The sequence below is a fragment of the Staurois parvus genome, unplaced genomic scaffold, assembly GCF_062004578.1.
Source record: "Staurois parvus isolate SC_StPar_1 unplaced genomic scaffold, SC_StPar_1.0 ptg001742l, whole genome shotgun sequence".
In the NCBI taxonomy this organism is placed as follows: domain Eukaryota; kingdom Metazoa; phylum Chordata; class Amphibia; order Anura; family Ranidae; genus Staurois; species Staurois parvus.
This window is the reverse complement of record NW_028319538.1, coordinates 41,717-65,492: the sequence shown is the minus strand read 5'-3', so window position 1 is coordinate 65,492 and position 23,776 is coordinate 41,717. Positions and strand designations below refer to the sequence as shown.

At 45.0% G+C, this 23,776-nt stretch overlaps 1 protein-coding gene across 2 annotated transcripts in view; it reads left to right on the top strand.

Annotated features, from left to right (window-relative positions):
• The first annotated feature begins 665 nt into the window (after positions 1-665).
• LOC149434536 (interleukin-1 receptor-associated kinase-like 2) overlaps positions 666-23,776 on the top strand; it is a 40,580-nt gene continuing 17,469 nt past the window's right edge. Inside the window, exons 1-7 of one of the 2 annotated variants that reach the window (XM_089663668.1) lie at positions 666-1,183; positions 5,088-5,266; positions 16,033-16,212; positions 19,077-19,187; positions 19,265-19,353; positions 20,679-20,867; positions 22,839-22,903. In XM_089663668.1, coding sequence (XP_089519794.1) covers positions 5,149-5,266; positions 16,033-16,212; positions 19,077-19,187; positions 19,265-19,353; positions 20,679-20,867; positions 22,839-22,903 — 752 coding nt within the window. In that variant the 5' untranslated portion in view covers positions 666-1,183; positions 5,088-5,148. Of the gene's footprint in view, positions 1,189-5,087; positions 5,267-16,032; positions 16,213-19,076; positions 19,188-19,264; positions 19,354-20,678; positions 20,868-22,838; positions 22,904-23,776 lie in introns of both variants that reach the window. The other variant, XM_089663667.1, reaches the window with a different exon arrangement.

Sequence of the window (23,776 nt, the reverse complement as noted above, 5' to 3'; positions counted from 1 at the left end):
AGTAGATGGATGATGCCTGAACAAAGATGGCGCTGTCCCACTGGAGAGAAAAGCAGATAAAGGTGTTGTCAAGAGGAGGGATGTGATCTCTGAGCTGGCCCCTCTCTCCAGGAAGTAGATGGATGATGCCTGAACAAAGATGGCGGCACATCTGTCCAGGAAGTAGATGGTGACCCTGGATGATGCCTGAACAAAGATGGCGCCGTCCCACTGGAGAGAAAAGCAGATGGCGTTGTCAGGGGGGAAGGTTGTGATCTCTCAGCTGGCACCTCTGTACAGGAAGTAGATGGTGAACCTGAATGATGCCTGAACAAAGATGGTGCCGTCCTTCGGGGGTAAAAAAAAAAAGATAATAAAGGCCTTGTCAGCAGGAATATTGTGATTTCTGTGACACATTACTGAACATGTATGCTCTTAGCGTGAAAAACGCACTCCTGCTCTGCATGTTTGACGGTAATGAAGCAGCTGGATCAGCATGACAGCCGGGTAGTGAAGCAGCGGCTGCACGTCCTCCATGCAGATAACGCTGCATTGGGTGTGTAGTCGTGCAGTATCAGACCGGGCCTGCCTGTGCACGGTGCCCCCCCCTCCCTGAAATGTCTACTTCCTGTTAAACTGGTTACACTGTTACAGATGACATCACACTTAGTTACACAGAGGAAGCCTGAATATTTTTTTTTCTTCTTTTGCTTTCAGATCCCAGCCAGGCGTTCTCTGTACAGGGGGCTCCCAGCCAGGCGGTCTCTGTACAGGGGGGTCCCAGCCAGCGGTCTCTGTACAGGGGGGTCCCAGCCAGGCGGTCTCTGTACAGGGGGGTCCCAGCCAGGTGGTTTCTGTACAGGGGGGTCCCAGCCAGGTGGTCTTTGTACAGGGGGGTCCCAGCCAGGCGGTCTCTGTACAGGAGGGTCCTAGCCAGGTGGTCTCTGTACAGGGGGGTCCCAGCCAGGCGGTCTCTATACTGGGGGGTTCCAGCGTGCCTCATCTCCATCCCTCAAATGGCACCAACATAGACTGTAGCAGCTGCTGGATCGCTGCATGCACAGGGGCGTTCTACCGGTACGTTAGGTCAGGTGTCGGGATCAAATTCTGTGCTGGAAATTATTACAGATATTATTGACACACCGACTCTCAGGAATTGTTCACACACGACTCTCAAGCTGAAGGTCCTGGAAGTACCAGCCAGGTAAGGTAGGTAAAGGGGTTCTTAATGAGACTGTCATGTAAGGGGGACTCTCATGTAAGGGGGGGGCTCTGTTGGGAACTCTCATTTAAGGGGGGACCCTGATGTAAGCTGGGACTCTGATGGGGACTCTTACGTAAGGGGGGCTCTGTTGTGAACTCTCATTTAAGGGGGGACCCTGATGTAAGTTGGGACTCTGATGGGGACTCTCACATAAGGGGGGGCTCTGTTTGGAACTCTCATTTAAGGGGGGACCCTGATGTAAGTTGGGACTCTGATGGGGACTCTCATGTAAGAAGGGACTCTGACGAGGGACTTTCATGTAAGGAGGTACTCTGAATGGAACTTTGATGTAAGGGGTACCCTAATATATGGTCTTTGATGGGGGCCCTGATTTAAGGGGGGGACTCTGAAGTAAGGGGGGACTCTGATGTAACAGGGGATGCGATGGGGACTCAGATGTAAGGGAGGTCTCAAGCTTATTTGATGGTTCATGTTTATTTGGAATTTTTTTGCTCCGATGGGGATTCTGATATGAGGGGACTGTGATAAAGGGGGGACTCTGAAGGGAACTCTGATGTAAGGGGGGACTTTGAAGGGAACTCTGATGTAAGGGGGGACTCTGATGTAAAGGGGGACTCTGATGGGGACATGGAGAGAAAATTCCAATAATAAAAGTAAAAACAAAGTGACATCATAAATCACTTCCATGTAATAATGACGCACGGCTGATTCTCTTTTATTGTGCAATTAAAATCACCGGCATTTATCAATCAGTCATTACAAGTTTTGGGGTTTTTTGCATTTTCTTTATCTTGGGTGTCCCCATTGGGGAAGTTTATCCTCACTATATTTCCTGGTGGCCCTTTTTTTAAACCTTTTTTTCTAGTATTGGATACAGTAGAGAGGGATTAGACCCCCTGTCATGTTTGTATTGCTGTCTGTGCCCCCGTTAGGGAGATTCCCCCTCTCTATTTGTCCTGTAATGCAGGCCATAGACGGGTCGAAATAAAAATTAAAATCGGTCGTTCAATCGGCCTACGTTACCACCAACGGTGAAAAAATCGGCCAATTTTCTTCCCGTCTACGGCCGGCATTTTTACTTCTGTCCCTGCAGAGAGCTCCGCTATTATATTTGACATGAAAAAGTATTGCAGTTGCAACAATGTATCCATTTGTATCCATTTCAGATACAGATGGTTTTATTCGGATACAAATGGATACATTGTTGTAACCGCAAGACTTTTCATATAAAATATAATAGCGGACTGGAATTCGTCTTCTTTTTCTTCATTTTCTTTATTTTCTGCCTCTTTTTCTTCTTCTTTGCTTCTTTTTCTTCCTCTTTTTATTCCTCTTTTTCTTCCTCTTCTTTTTCTTCTTCTTTTTCTTCTTCTTTTTCTTCTCCTTCTTCTTTTTCTTCTTCTTTTTCTTATTCATTTTCTTCTTCTTCATTTTCTTCTTTTTCTTCCTCTTCTTTTTCTTCTTCATTTTCTTCTTCTTGCAGATTTTTTATCTGTAAAACAATCAGCCGATTTGCCCATCATTGCCGGTAAAATCGGCCAGTCGTCAAAATCGGTCACAAATTTTCCAACTTTACCGATAAAAATAGCGGACTGGAATTCGTCTTCTTTTTCTTCCTCTTCTTCTTCTTCTGCTTTTTCTTCTTCTTCTTTTTCTGCTTCTTTTTCTTCTTTTCTTCTTCATTTTCTTTTTCTTCTTCTTTTTCTTCTTCTTTTTCTTCTTCTTTTCCTTCTTCTTCTTCTTATTCTTCTTCTTTTTCTTCTTCTCTTCTTCTTCTTCATTTTCTTCTTTTTCTTCTTCATTTTCTTCTTCTTGCAGATTTTTTATCTGTAAAACGATCAGCCGGTTTGCCCATCATTGCCGGTAAAATCGGCCAGTCGTCAAAATCGGTCACAAATTTTCCAACTTTACCGATAAAAAAAAAGGGCCAAAACCCCGACAAAATGGCCAACCAATTAACCCACTAACAGTGCAAAAATCGGCCGATTTCTGACCTGTCTATGACCTGCATTATTATCAAAAGTGAAAGAAACTGCCAGATTTTGGGTTGTCACCAGAACAGGAATAGAGGGGAAATCTTCCAATTTGGGACAATAGTTCTAGGATTCCCTCACTTTGGAGGGATTTCCTCTCACTTCCTGTTTGGCTATGGGACAGGAAGTGAAGAGAAATCTCTCCCATGTGGATGCAGATGGCAAATAAACCTGATGGGGGTTATAGCCCTCCATTACTCTATGCCAGGGGTGGGCAACTGTGACCCTCCAGCTGTTGGTGAACTACAAGTCCCATCATGCCTCTGCCCTTGGGAGTCATGCTTGTAACTGTCAGTTTTGCAATGCCTCATGGGACTTGTAGTTCTACAATAGCTGGAGGGCCACAGTTGCCCACCCCTGCGTCTATGCAAAATGGAAAACAAAAAGTTTTGCTGTTTTGTTTTACTTGAAGGTGATGGGAAATATAACATTTGTAGAGTTGTCACCAGAACAGGAATAGAGGGGAAATCTTCCAATGGGGACACTAATTCTGGTGACAGCCAGGGATTCCCCCACTGACAGGGGATATAACTCTCCCTGAATCCTTAATCTACCCAAAATGTAAATGAAAAAAGTTCTGCTGGAAGGTGATGGGAAATGTAAAATTTGTAGAGCTGACACCAGGACATGCAAGGTGACATCTTCCAATGGGGACACTAGTTCTAGGATTCCTTCACTTTGGAGGTATTTCCTCTCACTTCCTGTCTGGCTATGGGACAGGAAGTGAAGAGAAATCTTTCCCGTGGGGACGCGGATGGCAAATAAACCTAAGGAGGGTTAAAGCCCTCCATTACTCAACGCAAAATGGACAACAAAATGTTTTGCTGTTTTGTTTTACTTGAAGGTGATGGGAAATATAGAATTTGTAGAGGAACAGAGATAGAGAGGAAATCTTCCAATGGGGACACTAATTCTGGTGACAACCAGGGATTCCCCCACTAACTCTATCTGAATCAGGGGCAGACTGACCATTTGGAAACTCAGGCACCGCCCGAGGGCCCGGGGTCAGTAGGGGGCCCCATGAGATGCCCCTGGTACCTTTTTCATAGGCTTTTTTGTGTTTGGGCAAGGACACAGGGGCCCCATGATCCCCTATTGCCCGGGGGCCCCATGAGTTGTCAGTCCGCCCCTGATCTGAATCCTTAATCTACCCAAAATGATTGGTCACTCCAGAGAACACGTCTCCCCTGCTCCAGAGTCCAGTGGCGGCGTGCTTTACACCACGGCATCCGCCGCTTTGCATTGCACTTGGTGATGGAAGGCTTGGATGCAGCTGCTCGGCCATGGAAACCCATTCCATGAAGCTCTCTACGCACTGTTGTTGGGTTCATCTGAAGGCCACACCAAGTTTGGAGGTCTTCAGCTATTGGTCCTGCAGACAGTTGGAGACTTCTGCGCACTGTGCGCTTCAGCATGCGCTGACCCCGTCCTGTCATGTGACGTGGCCTACCATTTGGTGGCTGAGTGGCTGTTGTTCCCAGTTGCTTCCACTTTGTTATAATCCCACTAACAGCTGCGCGTGGAATATTTAGTGGCCAGGAAATGTCACGGATGGACTTATTGCCCAGGTGGCCACCTATCACAGGACCACGCTTGGAGTCACTGAGCTCCTGAGAGCGACCCATTCTTTCACCAATGTTTGTAGAAGCAGTCTGCATGTCTAAGGGCTTGATTGTATACACCTGTGTCCATGGAGGGGATTGGAACACCTGAATCACATGATATGGAGGGGATTGGAACACCCGAATCACATGATTGGGAGGGGATTGGAACACCTGAATCACATGATTTTTGTTCTTGGGTCACCATTGTTGGCTACACAAATCTCTTATTACAATTATTTCCTTCAGGTCCCGACACTGAGGAGACCTTCAGTTATATCTGGAGCTATCGATCCAGGGAAGACCCGCCATGGCCAGCCCTCGCTGTAGCACCTCCTCCACTCTGATCGTTGATATCCCCCCGCGGGTGTTGGATGAACTCTGCCGCTGTATTGATTGTCTGATAGACTGGGAATGGCTACGATTTGGTGAGATATCTTCCCTTTCATTACATGTCAGATAAGAACTCATGGATAACTGGGAGGTGTAGATGTGGAAATAAAAAATGAAACCAATTTTTTACATAATGTCAAAGTGTTACTAAACCCCAGACCCTGCATTCACTATATCCGCTCTCCCTGGACCCTGCATTCACTATATCCGCTCTCCCCGGACCCTGCATTCACTATATCCGCTCTCCCCAGACCCCGCATTCACTATATCCGCTCTCCCCGGACCCTGCATTCACTATATCCACTCTCCCCGGACCCCGCATTCCCTATATCCGCTCTCCACGGACCCTGCATTCACTATATCCGCTCTCCCCAGACCCTGCATTCACTATATCCGCTCTCCACGGACTCTGCATTCACTATATCCGCTCTCCCTGGACCCTGCATTCACTATATCTGGTCTCCCCGGACCCTGCATTCACTATATCCGCTCTCCCCGGACCCTGCATTCACTATATCCGGTCTCCCCGGACCCTGCATTTACTATATCTGGTCTCCCCGGACCCTGCATTCACTATATCCGCTCTCCCCGGACCCCGCATTCACTATATCCGCTCTCCCCGGACCCCGCATTCACTATATCCACTCTCCCCGGACCCCGCATTCACTATATCCGCTCTCTCCAAACCCTGCATTCACTATATCCGCTCTCCCCGGACCCCGCATTCACTATATCCACTCTCCCCGGACCCCGCATTCACTATATCCGCTCTCTCCAAACCCTGCATTCACTATATCCGCTCTCCCCGGACCCCGCATTCACTATATCCGCTCTCCCCGGACCCCGCATTCGCTATATCCGCTCTCCCCGGACCCCGCATTCGCTATATCCGCTCTCCCCGGACCCTGCATTCGCTATATCCGCTCTCCCCGGACCCTGCATTCGCTATATCCGGTCTCCCCGGACCCTGCATTCACTATATCTGGTATCCCCAGGCCCTGCATTCACTATATCCGGTCTCCCCAAACCCTGCATTCACTATATCCGCTCTCCCCAGACCCCGCATTCACTATATCCGCTCTCCCCGGAACCTGCATTCAGTATATCCGGTCTCCCCAGACCCTGCATTCACTATATCTGCTCTCACCGGACCCCGCATTCACTATATCTGGTCTCCCCGGACCCTGCATTCACTATATCTGGTCTCCCCAGACCCCGCATTCACTATATCTGGTCTCCCCGGACCCTGCATTCACTATATCCGCTCTCCCCGGACCCTGCATTCACTATATCCGCTCTCCCCGGACCCTGCATTCACTATATCCGGTCTCCCGGACTCTGCATTCACTGTATCCGCTCTCCCCGGACCCTGCATTCACTATATCCGGTCTCCCGGACTCTGCATTCACTGTATCCGCTCTCCTCGGACTCTGCATTCACTATATCGGCTCTCCCTGGACCCTGCATTCACTATATCTGGCCTCCCCGGACTCCGCATTCACTATATCTGGTCTCTCACAGTACACAGAACATGGAAATGCAATTATTTTAGTAAATATAAACTGCTAAATACCTTTTTACTCATCAGCAGTATATACAGTCAGGTCCATAAATATTGGGACATGGACACATTTCTAACATTTTTGGCTCTATACACCACCACAATGGATTTGAAATGAAACAAATAAGATGTGCTTTAACTGCAGACTGTCAGCTTTAATTTGAGGGTATTTACATCCAAATCAGGTGAACGATGTAGGAATTACAACAGTTTGCATATGTGCCTCCCACTTGTTAAGGGGCCAAAAGTAATGGGACAGAATAATAATCATAAATCAAACGTTCACTTTTTAATACTTGGTTGCAAATCCTTTGCAGTCAATTGCAGCCTGAAGTGTGGAACGCATAGACATCACCAGACGCTGGGTTTTATCCCTGGTGATGCTCTGCCAGGCCTCTACTGCAACTGTCTTCAGTTCCTGCTTGTTCTTGGGGCATTTTCCCTTCAGTTTTGTCTTCAGCAAGTGAAATGCTCAATCGGGTTCAGGTCAGGTGATTGACTTGGCCATTGCAGAACATTCCACTTCTTTGGTTGCTTTTGCAGTCTGCTTTGGGTCATTGTCCATCTGCACTGTGAAGCGTCCAATGAGTTGTGAAGCATTTGGCTGAATATGAGCAGATAATATTCCCGAAACACTTCACAATTCATCCGACTGCTTCTGTCAGCAGTCACATCATCAATAAATACAAGAGAAGCAGTCCCATTGGCAGCCATACATGCCCACGCCATGACACTACCACCACCATGCTTCACTGATGAGGTGGTATGCGACGGATCATGAGCAGTTCCTTCTCCATACTCTTCTCTTCCCATCACTCTGGTACAAGTTGATGTCGGTCTCATCTGTCCATAGGATGTTGTTCCAGAACTGTGAAGGCTTTTTTACATGTCGTTTGGCAAACTCTAATCTGGCCTTCCTGTTTTTGAGGCTCACCAATGGTTTCCATCTTGTGGTGAACCCTCTGTATTCACTCTGGTGAAGTCTTCTCTTGATTGGTGACTTTGACACACATACACCTACCTCCTGGAGAGTGTTCTTGATCTGGCCAACTGTTGTGAAGGGTGTTTTCTTCACCAGGGAAAGAATTCTTGGTCATCCACCACAGTTGTTTTCCGTGGTCTTCCGGGTCTTTTGGTGTTGCTGAGCTCACCGGTGCGTTCCTTCTTTGTAAGAATGTTCCAAACAGTTGTTTTGGCCACGCCTAATGTTTTTGCGATCTCTCTGATGGGTTTGTTTTGTTTTTTCAGCCTAATGATGGCTTCACTGATAATGACAGCTCTTTGGATCTCATCTTGAGAGTTGACAGCAACAGATTCCAAATGCAAATAGCACACTTGAAATGAACTCTGGACCTTTTATCTGCTCATTGTAATTGGGATAATGAGGGAATAACACACACCTGGCCATGGAACAGCTGAGAAGCCAATTGTCCCATTACTTTTGGTCCCTTAACAAGTGGGAGTCACATATGCAAACTGTTGTAATTCCTACACCGTTCACCTGATTTGGATGTAAATACCCTCAAATTAAAGCTGACAGTCTGCAGTTAAAGCACATCTTGTTCATTTCATTTCAAATCCATTGTGGTGGTGTATAGAGCCAAACATGTTAGAATTGTGTAGATGTCCCAATATTTATGGACCTGACTGTAGCAGTCTTGTGACTTCTATCAGTGTCCAGCAGAGCACTGGTTAATCTTGTAGGAGTTTTCATTCTCCTCTGACTGTCCTGTGAGGCTGCATAACCCCTGACCCTCTGTCTGGATGGGAAGGACCTGCATATATGACATATTTACCACCCCTTGCTCTCCATCCTGGACCTGATCCTTCTGAGTGACCTTCAGCAGCTTCTGGCAGGAGAGGAGAGGAGGGAAGCCGGCAGCGCTGCAGGGGAGTGGGGGCTCCCAGGGGGGACCAGACAGCAGGTGCAAAGGGGCACAGACACAAGAATTGATCCCCCCTGCAGCGCAGCCAGAGGGAGAAATCCGGCAGCACTGCAAGGGGCCCATGAGTGTCACAAAGCAATACAACTGGCCCTCTTGCTCAGCGGGTGTCTGGGCCACCCTCATGAACTGATGGGGCCCGGTACAGGAAGGACAGCTGAACTGCCTTATCAGGGGTGTGAGGAGGAAGTTGAGAAGAGCAGATTGATGTAGTAGATGTTGACCCAACGCGTTTCACATTTTGCTTCTTCAGGGGCTCGGGGTGCAAGTAGCTGTAGCTGCTGAAAAAAAACCCCAAGGAAAACAAAAGAAAAAACAAAATCCAAATAAGTTAATATGGAAAAAAATTAAATGTTCTAAGAGGAAAAAATATTCTTTTGGTTTAGACTTCTCTAAAAAAGATTGAGAAGAACTTTTAAAATTCCATTAACCTAACATTCTCCGGGACGGATACAAGGACTGGGTGTCGCTTCGCACTCCTTGCTCCATCCTTCATATCAATAATGGTGATCAGAGACCCTCCTTTCTGCATCTTCTCTTCCTTCCGGTTCAGTCAAAGAGGAAGCGGGATTACATCACCGATTACCACTTCTCTTTATTAATGTAGAACTAAAGGCAAAACGTTTTCTTTCATTTTGGATAGAGTAAGGCCTAGTTCACACCTATGCATCTTGAAATCTGCTGCGGGCCAAAAAAAAAATTCCCTGACCCTTTCCAAAAATGCAGCTGCTGAAAAAACATAGATGTGAACATGTCCCATAGGAAACCATGTTAAAGGGACTGTAGTGAGTTTCTGCAAAATGCACTAAAAAATGCAAAGGTTTCATGGAGGGTTATAACCCCTGGCAGTTTTTTTTTTTTTTTTGCCATCTGCGTTTCATTGGGGAGATTTCCCTTTACTTCCTGTCGCATAGCCAAAACAGGAAGTGAGAGGAAATCCCTGCAAAGTGGGGGAATCCTTGCAAAATGGGGGAATACCTGCAAAGTGGGGGAATCCCCGCCAGAACGAGTGTCCTCATTGGAAGATTCCTCTCTATTCCTGTCCTGATCACAACCCCAAATCTGTGATTTTCTTTCACTCTCAGTGATAACTGATGTGAATGTGTAATATACAGTATATGTATATCCCTGCAAAGTGGGGGAATCCCTGCAAAGTGGGGGAATCCCTGCAAAGTGGGGGAATCCCTGGCTGCCAGAACGACTGTCCTCATTGGAAGATTTCCTCTCTATTCCTGTCCTGATCACAACCCCAAATCTGTGATTTTCTTTCACTCTCAGTGATAACTGATGTGAATGTGTAATATACAGTATATGTATATCCCTGCAAAGTGGGGGAATCCCTGCAAAGTGGGGGAATCCCTGGCTGCCAGAACGACTGTCCTCATTGGAAGATTTCCTCTCTATTCCTGTACTGATCACAACCCAAAATTTGTGATTTTCTTTCATTCTTGGTGATAACTGATGTGAATGTGTAATATACAGTATATGTATATCCCTGCAAAGTGGGGGAATCCCTGGCTGCCAGAACGAGTGTCTTAATTGGAAGATTTCCTCTCTATTCCTGTCCTGATCATAACCCAAAATTTGTGATTTTCTTTCATTCTTGGTGATAACTGATACGAATGTGTAATATACAGTATATGTATATCCCTGAAAAGTGGGGGAATCCCTGCAAAGTGGGGGAAGCCCTGACAGAACGAGAGTCGTCATTGGAAGATTTTCTCTCTATTCCTGTCCTGATCACAACCCAAAATGTATGATTTTCTTTCACTCTCAGTGATAACTGATGTGAATGTGTAATATACAGTATATGTATATCCCTGCAGAGTGGGGGAATCCATGCAAAGTGGGGGAATCCCCGCCAGAACGAGTGTCCTCATTGGAAGATTTCCTCTCTATTCCTGTCCTGATCACAACCCTTAATTTATGATTTTCTTTCACTCTCGGTGATAACTGATGTGAATGTATAATACAAAGTATATGTAAATAGATGTCGCTAAAAGCCTGAATTATATGAAAAAATAACAGTCCCCAGGACAAATAGAGAGGATGAATCTCCCTAAGGGGGGGGGGGGGTCACAGACAGCAATACAAACCTGACAGGGGGTCTAATCCCTCTCCACTTCATCCAAAACTAAAAAAATATATTTGGCTTTAGATATACTTTAATTTCTGTCCCCCGTCTTCTATTTTTCACCCCTCTGGTGAATCCTGAACACACGGACACCTTCCTTCATGTATGATTGTAATAAGTTATCATCATCTTCTGGATGAATGTACAAATGCCTGGACTGGATGCTCAAAGGGGCATTTATATCTAAACTGAGCAAGAGATTTATTTTTAAACTGCACCTCTGACAGTCTCATGTTTCATGTGCTGGCAGGAAGCCTTGCTGGATTCTCATCTTTGTGTTTTTGCTTGATGCATCCCATATGGAAGAAAAATATATTTGAAATATATATTAAAAATATTCTTCCCAAATATATTGACATACATTTGAAATGCTACAATTTTGGCCGTATTCAATATATTGCAAAATATATTTCAATATATATTTCAATATATGTATATATATATATATATATATATATATATATATATATATATACAGTATATATACACACTGTATGTTGACATGTGTTATTACAAAATATCTGAAAAATATTTTTAAAAATACATTTCAAATATACTGTATGTCTTTAAAAATACAAATCTACATTTTTGGAATGCATTCACAAATATATGTAGAAATGACTTTTTTATATGTTAAAAATAGATATTTTTAAAATATATTCTTCAGAGGACAGAGCTCCTTCTCCCAACCCTGCACTGCACAGGGCAGCAAAGCTACTCCTGCAGAGGAGGACAGGGGAGTGGTACAAGCAGCCTTCCCCACCCCGCTGGACCCCCTGCTAACCAGATCATTTTTTTAGCTGGGCAATACATTTACTTGTACATTTAAAAAGCTGCAAGGAGAGGACAGCTGTCTGCAGTATGGTTCAGCAGGCAAGCAGAGTGTTCGGGGTGAAGGGGGGTGGTTGGCTTTGGGGGGGCACAACTAAAATCTGGGGGGGGCATAGCCCTCCCCAGCACCCCCTAGATACGGCCATGTCACATACAATCTTTTTGAAGAATTCCCATTTCTGTTCTGTGTTCACCTATGCCAATATTCTCTGCCAGTCTAAGTCTTGGAGAGCAGCCCTCATCCTTGGAAGATTTGCTCTCATAAAGTTGAGTGTTTTTAAGAGATTATGTGCTTGTTGTTTACAGCTAATATTATATGAGATCATATTATGGTCACTGCTACCCAGATGTTATTTTATATGGACATTCGTAATAAGCTCTGCAGGGTTTGAGATTACCAGGTCCAGCAGACCTAGCTGGGGCCTCTATGAACAGGTTTATAAACTTTTGCCCATTAACTGTTCCTGCAGTACCATTACTCCAGTCAATTTCCGGGTAGTTAAAATCCCCCATTATTACCACTGTCCCAGCCCTTCTGATCTGTGCAAAGAGCTGAGTCTCCACCTCCTCCTTAACACTGGGTGGCCTATAGCAAACTCCAATTATTACCTTTGTAGTACTCACCCCCATGTGCTGTTCCACCCATCATGGTTCAGCTTTATCACACTCTCGGTCAACTAGGTCCTCTTTCGCTCTGAGATCACTTCTCACATAGAGACAGACACCACCTTACTTTTTAATAAAATAGCATGAGCAAATGAATGCTGAAACTCCTGTGCTGGACGATAAGCTCCACAATGTCAAGAACTCCACATGGAGTACTTTTTGGGAATGCAAGCCTTGCTGCCCTCAACGGACCAGGGAAATCCAATGAAGTTGTGTGCAAAGAAAGAAACAGAGGGCGCACGGGCCTAGTGCATTACCTTCTAAAAATGAGATTTATTGAAAAAAAAGTAGTATACTCCCAAAAGAATAAAATCAAAGGCACCTCACAAAAAAAGACAGCATGGTCTTCTCCCTAGATGGTGGCTGTTGGGGGACTGTAGGTGTCAGGAATGGACTCAGCACTGGTGGTGGGACTTACCTGCCGTGTGGGCTGCAGTACCAGAGCTGACCAGCGGGTGCTCTCAGCAGCCAGAAGCTCACTCCTGCAATCAGCCAAACCTGGGGCTGATTGCAGAACGTGTATTTAAGGCATGACCAGGCCTGTGATCTGGGCCTTGGTGTATGTTTTCCCATGAGCCCCTGTACCTGGTATCTTGTGTTCCTGCCTCGTTGCTGACCCTGCTTGATCCTGACCTCTGCTGACCGTCTCCTGTTGAACCCCTGGCTTGCCTGACCATTCTCTGCCTGATCCTTTGTACCGCGCTGCCCGTGAGTTACTGAACCCAGCTTGTGCCCCTGACCATTCTCTGCCTGCTCCTTTGGTACCTCGCTGCCCGCACGTTGCTGACCTGGCCCGTCTGACCACGCTACTACTCTGCCATCCATCCATCCTGCACAGATCCAGCCGTCCCTGCTCACACCTTCTGCCTCTTCACATCAGGCTTTCTACCTGCACATACCTCTGGCGGATCCCTCTACCACGAGCAGGGGTACTCAGGGGCCGCGACCTGGTTCCTGTCTGCTCCAAGTCCATCCCCACCATCAGGGGCCCTGGTGAATAAGCAGACTGGGACTTAGACTCCGCGCCCTGGGGAATCCTGTCCTGGGAACTGCTAGAGGCACCACCGAACGGTCATTGCAGAACCCTACGGCCGGCCTGACCATTCCACCTCTCCAGCTCTGACTACGCCTGTGTTCCTGCACGTACTAAGATTAGTGGAAGGTTGGTTTGCTCACTGTGCGTTTATATATATATGTGTGGCTAATTATAAACTGTATTATTATACTATACCTGAAACCTGCGTTTCCCTGTGTCAGTCCACACCTTTCTGGTCATTCCTAGATTCCTGACATCAGGCCTCCAAATGGCTGACGCGTTTCGAGGCAGAACCTCTTCCACATTCTCATTTTCAGAAAGTTATGCACTAGGCCCGTGCACCCTCTGTTAGTTTCTTTGCACACACCTTTACTTTTTACTCTGTCTCTCCAAAAGAGAACATAGCCAGGAATATTAATGGCCCAGTCATGTGAAGAATGAAACCATGATTCAGCAATACCAATTAAATTCTAGTTCTCTTCATGCCCCAAAGCCTCCAACCCACCTATTTCTCTAGGAAGACTTCTGGCATTGGTGAACAAGCACTTTAATTCATTTTGCACACGCATTTGCATATTTTTTTAATACTTAATACTAAAATACATAATACCATTTCCAAGTGTTATTTGTAACATGGGAGCTGTCTTATCACCTGCCATAGCCCTCCCCCATCTTTCCCCATTCCACCCACCAATAGGGGCTGACACCTGTCTGCCCCATTATAATCTAATTCACCCCATCCTAGTTTAAATACTCCTCCAGTCTTCCCATAACCCCCCCCCCCCCCCCCAGCACACCCCCTTCCATTTAGGTGCAAACCATGGATTGTTAAAATTTGTTTCTCTAACCCTCAGGAGGCCCATTTAAAGCCTGTTCTACCCCTAAAAAATGTCCAAAACGTCTGTTTGTTTTGTCTTTTCATATGAAAGGTCCATCTCTATTCCTTAATATCTAACATCATGTGTCCAACTGATGGGAGGGGGGGGCATATTTTGGTACAACAACATGTCCAGGAGAGTTGAAATGAGCCTCCCTATTCTTCAGGAACCATTCAAAGCCCTTTGCATATCTAACATCATGTTCCCAACTAACGAGGGCCACATTTTAGGACAGGTCCAGGATAGCTAAAATGAGCTTCCCTAACCCTCAGAAGCCCCAGTCAAATCCCACTGTACCCTTAAAAAACTACCAAACTTCCAATTTTTTTTTTATTTGAAAGGTCCAACTCTGTTCCTCAATATCTAACATCATATAACCAATTTATTGGGAGGGGAGGGGCATATTTTGGCACAAGAACAGGTCCATGATAGTTGAAATAAGCTTCCCTAAACCTCAGAAGCCATTCAAAGTCAACTTCATCCTTAAAAACAACCAAAAGCCACTGAAGTATCATCAAAGAGAAAACTCTTGATTTCCCCACCAAAGAGGAATTTCTGAAAAATGAAACCTGTTTTTTTTTTAATGGGCAACTGGTCCAATTTTGCTCCAGAAACCCCGTTTACTGTATGTACACATATATCCATACAGTCGGAACTGACTCTTGGCACTTCCATTGACCAGCTGTCAGGGCACCATGCTTGATGCGCTTGAGGGCCTTTTTCTACAGAATTTTCCTGGCCAATTTTTCACAAGGTAGGTCACCATGTCTTTCTTAATGGGCAACTGGTCCAATTTTGCTCCAGAAACCCGTTTACTGTATGTACACATATAACCATACAGTCAGAACTGACTCTTGGCACTTCCATTGACCAGCTATCTGGGCACCATGCTTGATGCGCTTGAGGGCCTTTTTCTACAGAATTTTCCTGGACAATTTTTCACAAGGTAGGTCACCATGTCTTTCTTAATGAGCAACTGGTCCAATTTTGCTCCAGAAACCCAGTTTACTGTATGTACACATATATCCATACAGTTGGAACTGACTCTTGGCACTTCCATTGACCAGCTGTCTGGGCACCATGCTTGATGCGCTTGAGGGCCTTTTTCTACAGACTTTTCCTGGCCAATTTTTCACAAGGTAGGTCACCATGTCTTTCTTAATGGGCAACTGGTCCAATTTTGCTCCAGAAACCCCGTTTACTGTATGTACACATATATCCATACAGTCAGAACTGACTCTTGGCACTTCCATTGACCAGCTGTCTGGGCACCATGCTTGATGCGCTTGAGGGCCTTTTTCTACAGACTTTTCCTGGCCAATTTTTCACAAGGTAGGTCACCATGTCTTTCTTAATGGGCAACTGGTCCAATTTTGCTCCAGAAACCCCGTTTACTGTATGTACACATATATCCATACAGTCAGAACTGACTCTTGGCACTTCCATTGACCAGCTGTCTGGGCACCATGCTTGAGGGCCTTTTTCTATAGGCCAATTTTTCACAAGGTAGGTCACCATGTCTTTCTTCAATCCCGATTGGGACCTGCATATGATAAGACACATGCAAACCAATTTGTACACACAGGCTAGGGCTAATTTAGACAGGAGCTCATGAACCTACCAGCATGTCTTTGGAGTGTAGGAAGAAACCAAAACCCCATGGACCCAAGGGTTAGAGATGAAACTAAAATAAAAGAAAGTCTTGGGTAATGCAATTATATTTTATAAGCTAAACCTTTTTTTTCTTTTTAGTGTCCAACATCATGAGCGATGAAACATCTGTACAGAGATTCCAGATGAAGCGAAGAGCGGGGGATAATGCTACCAGGGAACTGTTTTGGAGTTGGGGACAGAAATTGGCCACCGTACAAGACCTGGAGGAGATACTGGAGAAACTGGAACTTTACAGAGCACTAGAGATCCTCCGGCAGTGTAAGTCAGGCCTGGATGGAGCAAAAGACCCCCCCCCCCCTCCAACATCTGTTCCCTGGCAATGACTGTATAGAGAGTAGCCCACTGCCATTCTCCAGTTATAATTATTATATTCATTTATTACCATATTTGTAGAGCCAACATGGTTCACAGTGATTTACAGGGTACATAGAATCATAGCCAACAGTCCCCGCCCCTGAGGAGCTCACAGTCTAATGCCCCAGATCACAGTGATACATGTCCAATGGCCACTTTGTGTGGAAGCCAGCCATTGTTAAAATTATTCCAAAACAAAGAAATGGGAAAGCCACCCAAATCAAATCTCGACAGCACTAAAACGAGAACGCAACAAAGTACGGGAAGGGGTAATACTGGTGACAAAACCATAATTACTACACAATAAGCGCTGTCCTAAAATTTGCAGGACGTTACATTTTTATTTTATTATCTTAAATCGGATCTTCACTGCATCTGAGGAACCACAAACTAAAAACACTATTTGATTTATTTGTAATATTCAAAGCAAACTCCCCATCTATCTACGTGTCTTTGCTTTATTTTGTTGAGAAATTACATTGGAAAACACCCCCTTACATTTCTGGCTGTGGCCATCTTGAGTAAGGGCAAATGATTCATGTAGCATTTACTTACTGGAATCCAGCTGCCCTTAGCTCAAGCATGCATGCAGGAGAGTGTGCTTAGCCGAGAAAACCCCTCCTCCTGAAGACTCCAGAGATGTATGACACTATTTGCCTAGGAATGAAACCAGGAAGTAACTGAAGAAATGTAAAAAAAAAAGAAGTTTAAAACAAGTACATATATACTTTCCTATCTATTTACTAATGCCGGCAGCATGAGGATTAAAATGAATCAATGTTGATAGGGAGAGTGAAGTTTCACATTAAAAATACATCTTTTATATTACAGAGGCTCTTTGTACAGCACTGTGGAACATGGCAGAGCCATATCAATGTATCATAACAATAGTGTGTGACTGTGCTGGGGACATTAGAGTGTAAGCTCCTCTGGTACAGAGACGGATGGGACTGTGGGGGAGGGGACATTAGAGTGTAAGCTCCTCTGGTACAGAGATGGATGGGACTGTGGGGGAGGGGACATTAGAGTGTAAGCTTCTCTGGTACAGAGATGGATGTGACTGTGGGGGAGGGGACATTAGAGTGTAAGCTCCTCTGGTACAGAGACGGATGGGACTGTGGGGGAGGGGAAATTAGAGTGTAAGCTCCTCTGGTACAGAGACTGATGTGACTGTGGGGGAGGGGACATTAGAGTGTAAGCTCCTCTGGTACAGAGACGGATGGGACTGTGGGGGAGGGGACATTAGAGTGTAGGCTCCTCTGGTACAGAGACTGATGTGACTGTGGGGGAGGGGACTTGCAGTGTAAGCTCCTCTGGTACAGAGACTGATGAGACCGGCTCAGTGATCTCTGTACAGCACTGCAGTATATGTCAGAGCTATATAAATGTATAATAATAGTGTGTGACTGTGGAGGGGGCATTAGAGTGTAAGCTCCTCTGGTACAGAGACTGATGTGACTGTGGGGGAGGGGACTTGCAGTGTAAGCTCCTCTGGTACAGAGACTGATGAGACCGGCTCAGTGATCTCTGTACAGCACTGCGGTATATGTCAGAGCTATATAAATATATAATAATAATGTGCGACTGTGGGGGGGGGGCATTAGAGTGTCAGCTCCTCTGGTACAGAGACTGATGTGACTGGCTCAGAGTTCTGTACTGCACTGCAGTATATGTCAGAGCTATATAAATGTATAATAATAATAGTGTGTGACTGTGGGGGAGGGGACATTAGAGTGTAAGCTCCTCTGGCACAGAGACTGATGTGACTGTGGGGGAGGGGACATTAGAGTGTAAGCTCCTCTGGTACAGAGACTGATGTGACTGTGGGAGAGGGGACATTAGAGTGTAAGCTCTTCTGGTACAGAGGCTGATGTGACTGGCTCAGAGTTCTGTACAGCACTGCAGTATATGTCAGAGCTATATAAATGTATATTAATAATAATAATAGTGTGTGACTGTGGGGGAGGGGAATTAGAGTGTAAGCTCCTCTGGTACAGAGACTGATGTGACTGTGGGGGAGGGGACATTAGAGTGTAAGCTCCTCTGGTACAGGGACTGATGTGACTGGGTCAGTGTTCTCTGTACAGCGCTGCAGTATATGTCAGAGCTATATAAATGTATAATAATAATAGTGTGTGACTGTAGTGGGGACATTAGAGTGTAAGCTCCTCTGGTACAGGGACTGATGTGACCGGCTCAATGTTCTCTGTACAGCACTGCAGTATATGTCAGAGCTATATAAATGTATAATAATAATAATAGTGTGTGACTGTAGTGGGGACATTAGAGTGTAAGCTCCTCAGGTACAGAGGCTGATGTGACTGGCTCAGAGTTCTGTACAGCACTGCGGTATATGTCAGAGCTATATAAATGTATATTAATAATAATAATAGTGTGTGACTGTGGGGGAGGGGAATTAGAGTGTAAGCTCCTCTGGTACAGAGACTGATGTGACTGTGGGGGAGGGGACATTAGAGTGTAAGCTCCTCTGGTACAGGGACTGATGTGACTGGGTCAGTGTTCTCTGTACATCACTACGGTATATGTCAGAGCTTTAAAAATGTATAATAATAATAATAGTGTGTGACTGTGGGGGGGACATTAGAGTGTAAGCTCCTCTGGTGGTAGGGACTGATAAAATTAGTTCAATGTTCTCTGTCAAAAGGAAAAAGCATCAGCACCATATGAATTAATACATTCTTATTATTATATCTGATGATCCAATAGATAGTTTAACCAATGACGACATTTATCTCTGTTGGGTGCAGGCCCCCAGACCTCCTCCAGGATCTCTCCAAGTTCAGAGAGAAGATCGGATCACGGGTCCGGAACAGAACAGAACTCAACAAACAGCACGGCTATGATGGACAAAGCTCCAGGTAAAGTATATTGGGCTGAGGGTTTCAGTTGATCCAGAGATGGATACAGATGGTTACAATCTGATTATATATTCCAGACTTCGTTCTGCCATCACCACCACCTCCTCCATCAGCGTTTCTGAGATCCTTGGAGAGAGATTGTGATCCGTTCTCCAGCACAGACCAGGTGCGTGCAATTTAAAGGGAGGTTGATGTAGCTTAGAAGCAGGTCAGAAGCAGGTCACATGGACTCCAAACGATCTCCAAAGCATCTCAGTTTGATATCAAATGCAATGGAAATGCACCTAATGGACACTGCATTGTCCCATTGACATAAACCCAAATTCATGGACAAAGATTCTAAGGGGTCTATGTAGAAAACCTGGACGGGTGTCATATACTTTGAAGAGGGCTGCCTCAACTCTGGCCCACTGCCCGAGGGTTAGTAGGGGGCCCCATGAGATGCCCCTGGTACCTTTTTCATAGGCTTTTTTGAGTTTGGGCAAGGACACAGGGGCCCCATGATCCCCTATTGCCCGGGGGCCTCATGAGTTGTCAGTCCGCCCCTGCTCTGGCCATAATTTTTCTAATAGAGTAATCCCACTGATCATCATCGCCATCTAGTGGCCAACATGTGTTATATGTTTCTGAAACATCTCAATGAGAAAATACACCACATTTTGGCCACTAGATGGAGCTAAACACTTACTGACACTCACCCATCAATGCCTTTGGATATTTGCATAACTCCTCCCAAGAGCCAGCCCACTGATTGTATCAGGGCTAATTGTTCCCGAGAGGCGGGGTGCTGTGATGTTTTTCAGGAAGCTATGTACAGCACCCTTCCGGCCCCACCCACTAATAACGATCTGCCTGCATCGCATAGAGAAGCACAAAGAACCGGTGATGAAGTCACTAGGTCTAAAATAAGATATGTAACGAAAATAGAAAGATTTTATGCAAACTTTTCATGAGAATGTTAACCCCTTGACGCCGATCTCACGCAAATATGCGGCCTCTCGGTGTCTGGGCCTTGACGCCGAGCGGCCACATATTTACGTGCAATTAGAAATTACATATGTGCTGTGAGCTCGCAGGCACATATTTCCATGACTCCCAGAAAGGTCCCGATCTCCCCTTTCCATTGGGACCTTTTCCAATCATGTGACCGCCGTGATGGCGAATCACAGCGGTCACGTGACCCTAAAACCCAGCCTCCCAGTTTCTGAAACTCTTAAAGGGCCGGGAGGTGCCGGCGCAAAAAGGTTAAGAGGAGGAGGGAAGAACCAGAGAGAAAAAAAAAGATTAAATTCGAGTTTTAACTCTTGCAATCTTTATCCAAATGTAAAAATAATTTTATATTTAAAAAAAAAAAGTAAAAACAATTTTGTCTGGAGTTCCCCTTTAAACCATTTCCATATTGATCTATGAGGGATATTAAAGCCCTTTCACATGAAGCAGTGTGTGCATACGGTATGACGTCATTGATCTATCAGTGCCCCCTGTCTGTAGGTTCTGAGCATTCCGCAGCAGGAGATCAGCCTGACGCTGGACTCCTTCTGTCAGCAGTGGGCTCCTCGGCAGTTGGATGAAATCACCGACAAATTCAGCATCGACAGGAAGATTTACTCCGGACAGTTCGCTGACATCTATGTGGGGCAGAAGGCGGACAGATCATACGCTGTAAAGAGGATAAAGGAGGTAAATGACTGAAATCTGCCTGCTTACCCAGCTTCAGCCTATCCTACTGAGGCAGATATAAAAGACAAAAATGAATTCAACTCTGCAACCAATAATACATCCATAAATGTATCTTTAAATGCAAGCAGTGTAAGTACCTGAATGTGATTTGCAGTCCCTGTACAGTAGAACTCACACTGGGAGAGAGAGAAGCAGCACAAGCAACCAATCAGTTCACGTGTTGACAAGAAGCATCCTGATTGGAGGAGAGAGCAGAGTGACAGAGAGATCAGCTCATCATGCTGCTGCTTCTCCCTTCACTGTCCAGTCGCAAGATGGGGGCTGGTCCGGGATGACCTGGGTTCAGAGGAAGTGGGTTGAAAAATGTTGGCCATCCGACTAGTGGCAGAAAAAAAATATTACGGGGAAATTCTTGGTTTTAAATATTGCAGCAAAAGCTTGTTTTGTCACTTTATCTTTTAATAGGCTACTCATCTGTATTTTGTTTTTTTCTTTGTTTTGGCTGGAGTTCTAATTTAAAATAGATCTAAGCCCAATCATTAAACTTGCTGTTAAAATATTAAGGTATAACTAAAAGCAAAACTTTTTTCCTTTTTTTTTCGGTTTGAATAGAGTAGAGGGGGATTAAAACCCCTGTCAGATTTTTATAGCTGTTTGTGTCTCCGTTAGGATGATTCGCACTCTCCTGATGAATATTATCAATTAGAGTGGAAGTGAAAGAAAATCCCAACTATGTTGGGTTGTCACCAGAACAGGAATAGAGGAGAAATCTTCCAAAGGGGACACTAGTTCTGGTGACATCCAGAGATTTCCCTCGCTATGGAGGGATTTCCTCTCACTTCCTGTTTTGGCTATGGGACAGGAAGTGAAGATAAATCTCTCCAATGGGACACAGATGGCAAAAAAACTGACAGGGGTTTTAACCTTCTATAATACTCCAGCAAAAAAATAAAAAAAAGCTCTTAGTTCTACGTGAAAATCCAAAATTTTGGGTGATAACTAAATCCCAAATGTTGGGTTGTCACCAGAACAGGAATAGAGGAGAAATCTTCCAAAGGGGACACTAGTTCTGGTGACATCCAGAGATTTCCCTCGCTATGGAGGGATTTCCTCTCACTTCCTGTTTTGGCTATGGGACAGGAAGTGAAGATAAATCTCTCCAATGGGACACAGATGGCAAAAAAACTGACAGGGGTTTTAACCTTCTATAATACTCCAGCAAAAAATGTAAAAAAAGCTCTTAGTTCTATGTGAAAATCCAAAATTTTGGGTGACAACTAAATCCCAAATGTTGGGTTGTCACCAGAACAGGAATAGAGCGGAAACCTTCCAAAGGGGACACCAGTTCTGGTGACAACCAGGGATTTCCCTCGCTATGGAGAGATTTCCTCTCACTTCCTGTTTTAGCTATGGACAGGAAGTGTAAATCTTTCCAATGGGATGCAGATGGCAAAAAAAAAAAGCCTCACAGGGGCTTTAACCTTCTATAATACTCAATCAAAAATTAAAAAAAAAAGCTCTTGGTTCTACGTGAAAATCCAAAATTTTGGGTGACAGCTAAAATCCCAAATGTTGGGTTGTCACCAGAACAGGAGTAGAGCGGAAACCTTCCAAAGGGGACACCAGTTCTGGTGACAACCAGGGATTTCCCTCGCTATGGAGAGATTTCCTCTCACCGACAAGTGGGCCCCACTAACGGCGTGAATATCAGCCGATTTTTCATGCGGACATGGCCTGCATAACACACAATGCGCCGATGGGGCCCACCGTTGTCACTATGAGGAAGCCGGCCCAGAGCCATGATAAGTAGACAATACTGTGCATGTGGAAGTGGCAGAAAGTGGCTGCAGGAGATCAGCGGTATTGAGATTGAAAAAAAAAGGAAAAAAAAAACAATTTTATAAAAAATAATAATAATAATAAACACTCACAGCATGTGACGTCCGGAAATAATTTCACGTTTCTGTTTAGGTGGATGGAGAACAGACGGACAGATTACATTCCTTCTTCCAGACAGAATCACAGATCACTTTCCGGTGAGATTCGTGACAACCTTCCGCAGAGCTCAAAAATCTCTTCCTCTGACATCCTGTTCAATACCGTCTGACAGGAGAACATGTGCTGGGAGGCATAAGGAGGCAGCCATTGCTGACTCTCTTCTTAAAATGCCATTGTCCTGGCTGAGCCTGGCTTCAGATCCTTGACCCCGAACAAGCATGCAAAAACAAAAAAAAAAAGTGAGCTCAGGATCCTAATTTACATACTTAGAAATGACTGAAGCCAATGAAACAACATGACAGTTTGGAAAGGAGAGGTCAGTAATAGTAACCGCCATGCTTCCCCGGGAACATTTCAGTATAGAAGGGGGAGAACCATTGTCCTGGTCTGTCACCCTAACCCGTGAGGTGTCACTAGAACAGGAAGTGAGGGGAAATCTCCTCCAGGGGACACAGACCACAGTAAGAATCCATTAGAAGCTCTAAACATTCCTACATCTATAAAATAAAAAAAATAAATTTTTTTTTTAAAAGTTGGGATTTAAAGGACACCACATTAACATATTGGTGTAAAATATTAGTAACATTGCATTACAAACTAAAGTGGACCCTGGGATTCAGAGAATTGTGGCTCATATCTGAAATTATTCACAGAGGTATTTTGTTTCATGACAGGTTCCCTTTAGTATATGTCAGTTGTCCTGGATTTGCTGGGGCAGTCCCACATCTTGGTCCTCTGTTGCGTTGATGTCCATGTCCTGGGATCACAGCATCAACCTTTGTTGACGTAGAAAGGGGGGTTTATGGTGCAATAGTTCCATAGTTAGTCTGGCCGAGAAAAGACAAAAGTCCATTCAGTTCAACCATAAATAAAAAAAAGTTATAGTCCTACACCCACGGTTGATATAGACA